Consider the following 12950-nt stretch of genomic DNA (forward strand, 5'->3'; position numbering starts at 1 on the left):
TGTTGGCAGACACTTGCATGTACACTGTGTTTTGTTGATGTAAATGGTGCATTTTCTTTGCAATTAAAGTTTTATTTTGGTGTTTTTTTCTCATTAATGTTTTATTGCTGCAGTATCGTTCTGCAGTGCCAGGCTATAGTAAAATTTGTTGTATTAGTTCTTACCAGTCAAAATTATAAAAAATTAACTGGAAACTGAAATAATGAAAATTTCTCAAAATTCTACAAAATTACCTGGTTTTTCCTAGATTTCGCCATGTCAAAAAAATTCCCAGGCTTTTCCCAGATTTTTCAGTTGTCCCAGGGAGTATATACCTTGTACTTATTTTATTTTATTTAATAGCAGTAGATCTTAGTGTACTTTTCCTGTTGAGGAATATATTACAATCTAAAACCCCGGTTTACTCTAATCATGCATTTTCTCCTTTGCAGTCCGTGAGCTTCATGTAAAACAAATAAAACAACTCTAAAAGGAGGTTTACTTATAAGTATGAGGTCTCTGTGTAACATCTCATTTATAGGCACAAAGAACAGCAATATCACAAAGAATCATAAAGCTTGCTGTGATCTGAAGGCACCAATCATGTGCATGCCAATTTGGATGTGTCTGACGTGCCATTCAGGGTCTGCTAGACATCGTAGTATGCAGTGCCATAGTGTTTTAATTCTTCACAATTTCTGTAAGACATGACAGAATGTAATATACTTGGGGTATGGGATATTCCTGCAGGTTGTAAATAATTTAGGAGTAATGAGTTGCAGCTGATACCATTAGATGATACAAGTAGATATAAGTAGCTCTCAAACTGATTGCACTCAGCATGATGGCGGGTCAAAGTAAGATAAGTTACATCCAACACAAAACTTCGCACCATTTAATAACAAAGTACTTTGCAAAAAGTTTAATCCTGAGCACATTTCAGTTAAAAAGATTCTTACACATCATGTGTACTGCACACAAACACATAATAATTTCTGTATCTGAGGCCTTTTTTTAATGAATTCTGTGACAAAGCAGTCTCACATACTGTTCAGCACAGCATAGAACTATAAGGCCTAAATTAAGGGAATACTTGGCACCCTGTTGAGTAAGATAAGTTACATCCAACACAAAACTATGAGACATTAAGCTGGGATTGGTCAGCTCATATTAACACCTGGGTGTAGCATTTTGTAAGAGATAAGAATTGGAACAATCACATAAGCTCAGTCTTAAGTAAAGCATGTGTCAGACTTCAATTTATTTGTAGAATACTAGGGGAAATGCAACCAGTCTACAAAGGATACTGCTTACAAAACAATCATGTGATCCATCCTGGAATACCGCTCAAGTTTGACAAACCTGTACCAAATAGGACTAACAAGGGATATTGAACATACACAGAGAAGGGCAGCATGAATGGTTACATATTTGTTTGACCTGTGGGACAATGTCACAGAGATGCTGAAGAAAGTGAATTAGCAAACTATTCCATGAAAGTCTATTTACAAAATTCCAAGAACCAGCTTTAAAAGATAACTCTAGGAATGTATTACAATCCTCATATACCTATTGCTCCCACAGGGATCATGAAGGCAGGATTAAATTAACTACAGCACACACAAAGGCATTTAACAGTCATTCTTTCCACACTTGATATGTGAATGGAATGGAAAGAAGCCCCAATAACTGGAACAATGGAAATTACCTTCTGCCAAGGACTTCAAAGTGCTTTGCAGAGTATAGATGTAGATTCAGAAATGCTGAGGTACACTATCAGTTGTATGAGGGAATTGAAGTAAAGAGTGTTGTAAAAATGTTCAAATGACCAGAACACATGGCAAATATGAAAAGAAATTTATTTAGCAGCATTTTTTCAAAACTTGATAAACAAAGAAAGCAAATTTTTGAGGAAACACATTTTTTAAAATATTGTACTGAAAGAGTAATTATATAAACAAGGTAATTTACCATTTACAAAGATTTTGTATGCACATTTCAGACTGAGTTCAATATTTCTAAAATTTCGAATAAAGGGATGAAGCTTCCAAGTACTTTAAAAAGTCGATAAATGCAAGGATGGAAGTTAAAAGTTTGTTAATTCAAATTTTCTATTTTTAACATTTATTTCTTTCTTTAACATTAATCACAAACAAAGCTCCTTTATTGGTCATTTTGCTTAAAAATACAATAATTTACTACAGTATAAGACTTCAGTATCACACAGTTTCATAAGTGTTTGATAAGCAGGAATGCAAAATACCAATACACATCATTATAATACAACACAGAATACAGGTACATAATATTACACTGGAAATCTATTGATCACTTTCAACAATGCCCTAGTAACGCTTTTCTGCTCTTTCTGACACACAAAATGTCTCTCAAGTTTCAAGACATACTTTCCCTTTTTCTTGCTGACCATGTTGTTCTTTTCCAAAGGGGCTCACTTCCTGGCTACAGTTTCTGCATTCCTGTACCTCAATTCTTACAAAATTTCCATTATAAGTATCTGATAGTGACAATAATACCTTCCTCTTAGACTTTTCATAATCCATCACTCACTGAGTAATTATTCTGAAGTGCACCTTAGATCATAGGGCTTTTAATGCATTGGACTTGAGATCCTTTTCTTCCCAATCTTTATTTAGTATCTTGATTGTTCCAGCACTTTGTAGTATTCAGTTGGTCAAAGAATATCTTCCTTTTTCTGACAGTCTTTACCCACTTTATCCAACACTCTGATAGGTTTAGAGCTGTGACCACGAATAGGGACATAATGTACCAGCTTATTAAATTTTCTGCTCTCTTCCAAAAAGGCCATTAGTGTGCACATCATTACTGTATTTTTATTTTGAATAGTACAGGAGTCAGAAAATAAATGAATTTCAGTTGGACCATTTTTTGGTTGGAATGCCTGAGGTTTCTGACAAAATCCAATAGAGCAGAGGTTACATGGTTGAATGTTTTGTCCTCTTGTTTCAAGCCAAGTATCATAAGCAATCCTCTTCTCTGTCTGGTCTGTACTTGTGAATGAATCATAATGCACAAACTGCATAGCCAAACCTGTCTTGAACAGAATACTTCACCTACAGAGAGCTTTTGTATTGGCTGATTCTTTAATCACATTTGAATTTTCCTCCTCCATTATTGCATAGAACTTTTCTGCACAAAGTTTATGCAACCTATGATTTGTTATTGATTGATTCTTTTCCTCCAGGTCACATTCTTTTTGAGGTTCTGTATTTGGACATCCTTGATGTTACTTGAAATGTTGCAGCACATACAAGTATGGCCTGGCCATATTTTTTCCTCATGCTGTACATTATTGAAACAGTATTCTTCTTTTTTCACTTCTTTCTTGATGTTCCTCCTCCCTCACAAAGCTTTCACAAACTGAGCAATAATCAGAAGAAAAGTACAGTTTACATATATTGACCTTTGGCTTAAATGGCCAAAAGCAAGTATCAAGTTTTGCAAAAACCCTTATTTTCAACACCTTATAACAGCAGCATATTTCAGCTTTGACAAGACCATTTCCACAGGTCACATAAGGCAACAATCTTGATTTGTAACTACAAAAATATAAATTTTAAACAACTGAGTATTTATCATCTTTTGAAAAAATGTTGCTCAATTTATTTTGCTACAAATGTGAATATACAAAACTGGTAATGGCTGACTTCAGATAAATGTTTCCAATTACATCAACAATTATTCAACATCTTTCAAATAATCATTTGATATATTGCCACTACACTTGGGATTATAGGCTTCCATAACTCGCTGTGAAATTACTAGTAGTTTTGTTGTTGTTATTATTGTTGCTCTGGCGGTCTTCAGCTTTAAGACTAGTTTGATGGAGCTCTCCACACTCATACACCCTTTGCAAATTTTTCAGCTTTGCGTAACTACTGTAATCTGCATTCACTTGAACCTGATAACTGTAGTAAAGCCTTGATCTCTCTCTAGAGTCCACGCAGGATACTGTGGTCTATGCGCAGTGACCAAAGTGCTGGTCAAGTTCATTTGTTTGTTCAGAAGGGGAGGCCGACAGTGTTTCATCCTCCTTTCTGCTAGTTGGCAATGATAGAATCAAGACACACTCCCTACCGTCTTTCTCAAATGATTTTACAGAAACTATACAGCAAAAAAATTCACGTTTGCAGTACATATAGCTTTCTATGTTAGCTTTATGTTGATGTGCCCAACATTTTGTTAATGATTTCAGTTATTGTGATATTTCCATGTAAGTAAGACAGTGCACAAAATTTGAAAAAGTTTGTAATGAAAATTACGGGTCACTACGATTTTGTGTTTGGTGGATATTGTATAATATGTTAATGTGTATGAAATTTAGCCAACATACTGAATTTTTTTAATACTTGGGTGGACATCTCTACCTGCCACCAATCTCGAGAAAATTGATCTGATGTAGCACATACATTTGTAATTGCGTGCAGTTGCGATAAAGCCAGAGTGAAATATGCACAACATTCCTCGTATTTCATAAATGGTATGAGATATCAAAATGAGGTGTTAGCAAATGATAGTGCCCAATGGAGAGTATTTTGCCATATGGTTACTACGCAAACCTTTATTATCTACTGTGTTATTTCCCTACCTACATACTTTTTCAGTGAAAGAATGTAATTTTTAAGTGCCACAGATAGTTGGTGAAACAAGAAATGCATGGGTTTTGGAACAAAATAAGTAAAGTCACTACATGTTTATTTTTGTACCGAGCATGTGCTTTTTCATGTTACTAAGCTTACTTTTCCTCAGTTTGTCACTTAAATCGCTGTTTCACACTTCCTTCACAACTGCATCTGCACAACATATTAGTGAGGTGACACTACGTAAACTCCACTGTGTTTTGGCAAAAGAAGCAATTTTTAAGATGGCAACAAGAAAAACATGTAGGTTTTATCCCAAATTTGCCACTCATGACACTTCTCTGAAAGTTACAAATGGTTAACAAGCCATTTTGTTGCATTTTCGGCAGAATTTTTTCTAGACTCTAACTAAAGAAGTGGTGACAGTAGATCTTTTTGAATGGTCACCATGCAAGTGTCAGTATAGAGGGGCTCCACTTAATATTTACAAAAAATGTGAGCATAGGCCTCAGTTTAGAATGGTTCTTCCCCCTCCAGCACTCGGCATTTCCCCTACTGCGCCTGCCCATGAACCCAACCACTACCACTCCCCCCCCCATGTGCCTTTCTGATAGCCCATCTACAGCTCACGTTGTTATGCGCACACACTACAATTTCACCATCCACACTTCCTTCCATTACCAAATTAACTATGCCTTGGTTCCTCAGCTTGTATGCTACCAGCCTACCCCTCCTCCTAATCAAGTTGTATAATAAAGCTCATTTCTCCTAGATTTCACTCAGCACCTACTGACCTGTAATCAATCTAATACACATATTTTTCAGCATTCCACTGTAACACCACTGTTTAAAAGCTTTTAGTCTCATCTCACCTACACTGTTTATTTCCACATTTCACTTCCAGACAACATTAAATTCCAAAGAAATACTTTTGGAAAAAAATTCCTAACACTTAAATTTATATCAGGCTTTATTAAATCACCACTTTTTTCAGGAAAGCTTCTCTCCCTACTGCCAGTCTTCATTTTACATCCTCTATCACTGTCAGTTTTTTGTGGCCAATATAATGATGCTCATTAACTACATAATTTGTCTATAAATTTCTTAAGTGTGAATGAAAGAGCTGTTAACATATTCCAAAAGCAGCTCCGAAAACATGAAAAGTTGAAATGGTGTCAAGTTCTCTGTAAATAAAATGTAAAGAAATGCATCCAATTCACTCAATCCACACAGATCCTTTTAATATTGCCAGATCACCATATTACCCAAATGCAAGCAGACATTTTTTTCTGATTGTCATGGTCCAACAATGCACCTGTGGCTTAAGATCCTGGGACAAAGCCTAAGAAGTTCTGAAAAATGACACTAGAAGCCAGCGTAAGTCGTTATTTTTACACAGAAGCCATTATGTTAGTGTTTCGAGTATTGAATGTTTACTGATTTTTAAGTTGGGGGATATTCAATACAGCTCATATTTTAATTTAGCAGTTTTTTTCAAATTTCACAGCAATAAAAATAAATCTCTTTGCATATTCACCATCAAAGTAAACGTTTTTCACAAACTTGCAGAAGTTGGCAAGCATGGTCAATACAGTTTTACATTTCGACAGTTCCAACTCTGTTCGGAACCTATCAGCACACATTGATGTACATCAAACCATTTCTAAATGCTGTCAATATTCACAACATAACAATGTTTCACTGACTTAGTTTAATTTCATATTCACAATTACAAGTAAGTTCCACATTTGGACACAAAAGTCCTTATGGAATCTTGTTACTTCTGTGAGAGATTTCTATTATAGCAGATGATCAATATGAATTATCTGCATTGCACACAATGGCTGAAATTTTCCCAAAGCTAGACCTCCCCCCTCCCCTCCCTTCCCCTAACTTCATTTATGTGTCTTCCACTAATCCCTGAGCCAGTGGGAGCAGTGCTAGCTACAATGTTTGCGGATGGTACACTCATATTTCACCCTTTGTGTCAGTCTACTTTAGTACTTTTGTGAAGTGCCAGGTTTTAGTCTACCATGGTGAAGCGTGTTCATTATACTGCTAAGTTGAAGACAGAAGTGATTTCACTCACTGAGGAAACACCAAAACATGCTGCAGGTTAGTGATAAGGGATCAATAAGAGTAAAGTGGGACACTGGAGACAGCAAAATAAACAACTTTTAGCTTGTTCCAGCAATACAAAAACAATTTCTGGGTCAAAACATGGCCATTGTTATACATTAGAAGTTGTGCTGAATGATTCTGTTAGGGAGCAGCAACAGAAATACTTACCTGTCAGTGCAGAAATTATCCAAGTTACAGCACATGAAGTTGCTCGATGGTAGAAAATTACGAATGTGAAAGGAGGCTGCAATTCGGTTGTCTGTTTCATGAAACATTGGGGATTTTCTCTGGGTAGGCGGACTTCCGCTAAATAGAAGCTTCCAGGTAACTACGAGCAAAAACTCCTCGTATTTTAGCATTTCATAATCAGGTAGTGCAGCAAAAATAATTACCTGCTTGGTCAGATAGGTAATGCAGACCAAACTTCGATGTCTTTTGATATGACAACAAATTACACAGTAGAAGCAAAGGGGAACAAAGGTGTGTCAAGATACTATCTGCGGGTGGTGAAAAGCAGCACCTATCTGTCATGCTTGCTTGTACAGCCAAGGGCATAAACTGCGACCATTCATTGTTTTTAAACACAAGATGTCCAAGGTATTTCCAAAATGCATTATTGTACATGCTAACATAAGTGGCTGGTTCACAGAGGACATGAGATTAGAGTGGATTAAACCTGCATGGCAATGTCGTCCTGGTGCCTTCCTATGTCTGCCAAACATACTTGTAGTAGATACGTTTGCAGGTCATAAAACTCTGGCTGTAAAGAGAAAGTTAGTAGAGGGCAGAGCACACTTGACTGTAATTGTAGGAGGGATAATGTCAATCTACAGGCATTGGAAGTTTGTTTAATCAAACCAAGTACAGGCAAACTTAAAAATATGTACACACAGTAGCTAACGAAAGAAGATGGGCAATTAATGCTTACAGGTGTGTTCAGTGTGCAAGCTTGTCTCAAGTGTGTGAGTAGATTTACTGAAGTAGAAAATGTATCCCAAATAAAACTGTCTATCGTCATTAAAAAAAAAAGTTGAGTTTCTAATGTGCCTGATGGCACAGAGGATGATGCTTTCTACGAAGAGAGTAACAACAAGGAATCGAGTGACAATGACTCAGAATCATCTGAGTAATGATTAAAAACAGTACGTATGTGTTTATGATAGTTAAACAAAATTTCTGGTTTGTACTTACACTTTTCATTTCTAAGTCATTTTCTTTGTAGATATGAGACAGTATCCAGCCAGTTGGTGAGTATATGCCACTAAGAATAAGAAGACATGGTGTGTTTTTCTTAGGTTCATGTTTATCTGATACCTTTTTACATCTTTTTGTTCTCTTATGTGTTGTAAATTAGTATTATTGTTTATAACATTACTGGAGTTTCTCCACAGCACAGATCTTTTGGTCTACAGTAAGCCTGTGTGAGTCTCTTCCCTCCCTGCCCCCTCCCAAAAGGAGAGAGAAAGAAAGAGAGAGGGGGAGGGGGGAGGGAGGGAGGGAGGGAGGGGGGGAGAGAGGGAGAGGGAGAGGGAGAGGGAGAGAGAGAGAGAGAGAGAGAGAGAGAGAGAGGAGTAGTAGTAATAGTAGTAGTAGTACCCTTCTAGATGCTGGAAGGGGTTGATTTCCTTAGGAGGCTTTATACTGGCATTACACCAGCCATATAAGAAGACATGAACAACCCCAACTGTTCAGTTATGTGGTGCAGTGAGACTTGCCTGTGATGTTCCAGCTCACAGTCCACCCGTACATAGCTGCCTAGCTGTGCCCTAATTTGTATGTTAAACAACACAGACAGAAATAGGAGATGCTGCAGAAGAAAAATTTTCTGCAATGGTGGCAATACTTACAGTTTACACTTTGTACGTATTGCTTGTGCTGGAAATGATACTGTGTAGATATAATAAAGTACCCCGTTTAACCTCTACCAGAGATGACACAAATCAGTGTCTTGCAAAAACCAAACATGGTAAAGCCCGGTTGGGATGTAACGAAAAGGATAGTTGCTACTTACCATATATGAGAGATGCTGAGCTGCAGATAGGTACAACAAAAAGACTGTCACAAAGTGATCTTTTGGCTAACAAGTCCTTTGTCAGAAAAAGACAAAAAACACACACACGACCCCAGTCTTCGAGTTTGCATGAGAATCTCTCGTAGCAACTATCCCTTTCATAATATTGTAACAAATTAGCGTCCTGAATATGTAGATAGTTCTTCGCCAAATTTAAGTCCTTCAAATCAAGTTTGTACTTTGGCAAGCCAAGATGTAACTTTCCTGGATAAAATGCTATATTTCACTGAAAGAAAAAGACACTTCGGATGACACCCATGTGATATGGAAAGACTGACATACATCTCAAGCACGAGTTGCGGTATAGTCTGCAAAATTCTTGGTGGCCCCAGCTGTCCTAATGCCGCTTGGAATATTTTGACAGAGATAGTGATTCTCACTGCTGTCAGTGTTTGTGATGTAACAGTAATTTTAAGTGCCCAAAAGGCTAGATTTAATTCCATGCAATTTACTATAAATAGGTACTATTAATCCTCACAAATTCCTGAGAAGTGGGACCATTTTATCCAATATGTGATAAGTGAAAATTGTTTTGATTTTTACATGTGGTTTGAAATGAGGGTCTTTTTTTACTTTTTTTCCCTTCTTCTTCTGAGTCTTATTTCTGGGATGTGGTTTGCATTCAAGGTCAGCTTAAAAAATGGTAAGATCCAATCTAACATCAATAACAGGGTTCTGTAAGGTGTATTCTCTTCCCACCCCCCTTTCCTTGATCTGATCTTCTGCTCTTCCTCTCTCAGTCATTTAGTGACATTCAGCTAGAAGAGTTACAGAGTAACCTTACCTAGGTTTTTCTCTCTTCTCTGGTAATACGTGGGCTGTGTCACCCAGGACATCCTGCAGAATGTTCAACTGTCGTTTCTTTTCATCTTGAAATTCAACAACCTTATCAGGCTCCACTGACACTTCATCATCATCACTTTCATAAAACCTTTCATCCAAGGTAAATCTCTTGTCATTTGCATACTTTGACTGCAGCTCCAACAGCTAGAAAACAGAAAACCCATTATTATATCTAACATAACAGCCTTTCCATAAATCCATCAATACAATGAATCATCACCCAAGTGATACTGTGGGGAAGAAAGCTCACTCACTGATGACAGCTCATGTGATGAGTATGGGAAACTAAGAATAACTTAACGTACAGAAAAATTGACACTTTTCATCTGTACTGTTATCACAATTGTGTGTGTATTTATTTACAAGGACTATATTAGCAAATAAATGACAACTGTTGGTTTATGCTACTTGCTTTGGACAAAAACATTCAATATGCCCTCTCCTCTCTCTCCTATTTAGGCAAGAACAGATTGGTGTAGTGGCCATGTCTCAGCTCAGGGATGTCTGGCAAAGATGAACATTGCCTCTAGTTCCTGAGACAGCAGTAAGCACCTAGCTGGACATAGCTGTTACAATGGCCACTTGAAGTTCCGCTCCACTCTCCTGGAATTTTAGAACAAGGGAAAAATAGCTCACAATGTGTTGATATATAATTTGTAGCGTGCACACAAGTCACCATTTTGAAAAGATGATTTAAATAAATAGTTATGTATAGTGTCTTTCTTTATGCACATGTATTACACCTGTCACAGAAACCTCAGTAAACTCAGATGTCATTGCTGCAAATATATTTACTGGTAGCGATGGATGTTGTTTCGACAACTTCTCAAAAACATTGAGAATTATCAGTTTTTCACAGCTTTTTAAAGGTGTTCCTCTTCTATGTTTCACAAAAGGACACAATGCAATTTCTGCCATTTTCACCAAACACAGGTGAAACACAAACGTGTCAGAAGAAATACCACAATGACTGCCCATATTACTGTCAAGAAGCAGTTGGGGCAGGGGGGTTACAACTTCCTGCCATTTTCATCAGTACTCAGAAGAGAGAGGTTCTTCGCACTCTCCTACCAATTTGATGTTTCTTCAGATCGATGTTTATAACTGAACGCTCCTGTACACAAAGATAATCACTTACAATCCAAGGAATGGTGAGCAGTACATAGTCACGTGATAGTTGGTTTGCCTCTGCACACTCCATTTACTCTCAAGTGTACAACACAGAATGTCATTTCCATAAACATTAAAAAAATTAACTTAGAGTGGAATCGAACTCACAACCTTGCGTATACAAGTCAGTTACTATATCCACTATACAACTGTGTAGATTTGGCAATACTTTTATAATGACACTATATCAAGTTTCTCAAATTTATTAAAAAGAAAGTGAAAACTGAAGTAGTTTGGCAAATCATGTTCAAAGGAGAAACAGAGAGAGTACAAAGCAAACTGACATGTACTGATCAGAACTAGCCATAACATCATGCACAGAATTGTTCAGAAATACATGGCACAAGCATTTAGCATTCTGATCAGCAAAGCCATTGCTCTCTGTTAAGGCTTTGGAATGTTTTATAGTGTAATTAGTGGTAGTTGGTTGGTTGGTTTAAAGAGGGGGGGGGGGGGGGGGAGAACCAAACTGCTAGGTCATCGGTCCCTCATTCCGATTAAAATAATTCCACAAGGGTGGGAGTAAAATAATCAAGACACACAAACCACAGCTTGAAGAAAGGAGAGAACCCTAAGAATGACAGGAGGGCAACAAACACTAAAATGGACAAAAATTGGGCAAGAAAACCACAGAGAGATGCAAGAAACATGTAGAAGAAGTCAAAACAAGAGAGCAGATTACCATGGCTGGCTAACCACGATAATAAAATGGAGAAGCCAGCACTCTGCAAATCATTAAAACCTCTCCCCTAAAAGCACCAGGGTGGAGGACAGAGGGATAAAGGACACGTGCAAAAACTTAGATCAAATTATAAAACCCACCCTCACAAATAAAACGTAAAACGAAAGCTGCTTCTGAGGCATTGTCACCCGACACTGAAGGTAGGGTGCTCTGAAAGTTAAAAGTTCACTGCAGAGCGGCTAAAAGTGGGCAGTCCAGCAAGAGATGAACGACCATCATTTTTGAGCCACAGCGACACAGAGGTGGGTTCTCACAACATTTGGCCAATGCAGAGCCAGCAGAGGACAACTGATTCCCTGCGAGAGGACCGCACGGAAGATTTCTACACATTCGTAGTCTCCTTAATGACACACAGTTTGCTATGCATGCTGTTATGCCATTCCTTCTCCCAAAGCCAAAAAACCCTGTGGTGTAAGGCAGAATGCAAGTCATTTTCGGAGATGCCCATCCCCAGAAGTGATTTCCACGTACCCTGTTTGGCCAGCCTGTCAGCAAATTCGTTGCCTTGGATTCCAATGTGTCCTAGGGTCCACACAAACACCACCAAGCAACGGGACCATTCCAGGGCATAGATGAACCCCTGAATGGACACTACCAAAGGATGGTAAGGGTAGCACTGGTCAATAGCTTGTAGGCTGCTCACGGAGTCAGTACACAGGAGAAATGACTCGCCAGAGCAGAGCACGAGATTTGGCCGCCAGCTCTGCAGTGAAAACACTGCAGCCATCTGGCAAGGAGTGCTGTTCAATCTGACCTCTATGAACATATGCAAAGCCTAAGTGACCATCAGCCAGCGAGCCGTCCATATAAACCACTTCATGGCCCCGGTACATGTCAAGAATCAAGAGGAAATGATAGCAAAGAGCCACAGGCTAACGGAGTCCTTAGGGCCATGCGATAGGTCCTTAAGAATCTGCGGTCTAGGTGTACACCATGGGGGCGTATGTGAATGGACATCGAGAAGAGGTGTAATGGGAAGGACTCCAATTCCGACAGAAGGGACTAGACGTGAACCGCAATCGTAAGTCCTGATCTGGGCCGCCGGTGCGGGTGATAAACTGCCGAGGTTGGGAAAAGGAGACGGTAATTCAGATGTGCAAGAGAACAACTTGGGGCAACGTAACTGGCGAGCAGTTGTGCACACCTAACCTTCAATGGGGGGGGGGGGGGGGGGGGGGAGGGGGGGGGGGGGACTCTGGCCTCCACCAGGACACTGGTCACCGGACTCTTTAAAAGCTCCCATCGCTAGTCGAACGCCAAAGTAGTGCACTAGGGCGAGTGAACCGTAAACCAGACTCCCATACTCAAGGTGAGATTGAATAAGGGCTCTGTAGAGCTGCAGCAGCATGGAGCGATCTGCACCCCAGTTGATGTTGCTCAGGCAGAGAACAACTTACATGTGCAA

The 12950-nt window shown here is 38.7% G+C and overlaps 1 protein-coding gene across 6 annotated transcripts in view; it reads right to left on the minus strand.

The window, feature by feature from the left end:
• LOC126262914 (nucleolar protein 8) overlaps positions 1 to 12950 on the minus strand; it is an 84709-nt gene that overhangs the window by 13431 nt on the left and 58328 nt on the right. For all 6 annotated transcript variants that reach the window (XM_049959828.1, XM_049959826.1, XM_049959823.1 and 3 more), the window contains one exon: positions 9575 to 9777. In XM_049959828.1, the coding sequence (XP_049815785.1) occupies positions 9575 to 9777 (203 nt within the window). The remainder of the gene's footprint in view (positions 1 to 9574; positions 9778 to 12950) is intronic.

The sequence above is a fragment of the Schistocerca nitens genome, chromosome 6 (assembly GCF_023898315.1).
Source record: "Schistocerca nitens isolate TAMUIC-IGC-003100 chromosome 6, iqSchNite1.1, whole genome shotgun sequence".
Lineage (NCBI taxonomy): Eukaryota > Metazoa > Arthropoda > Insecta > Orthoptera > Acrididae > Schistocerca > Schistocerca nitens.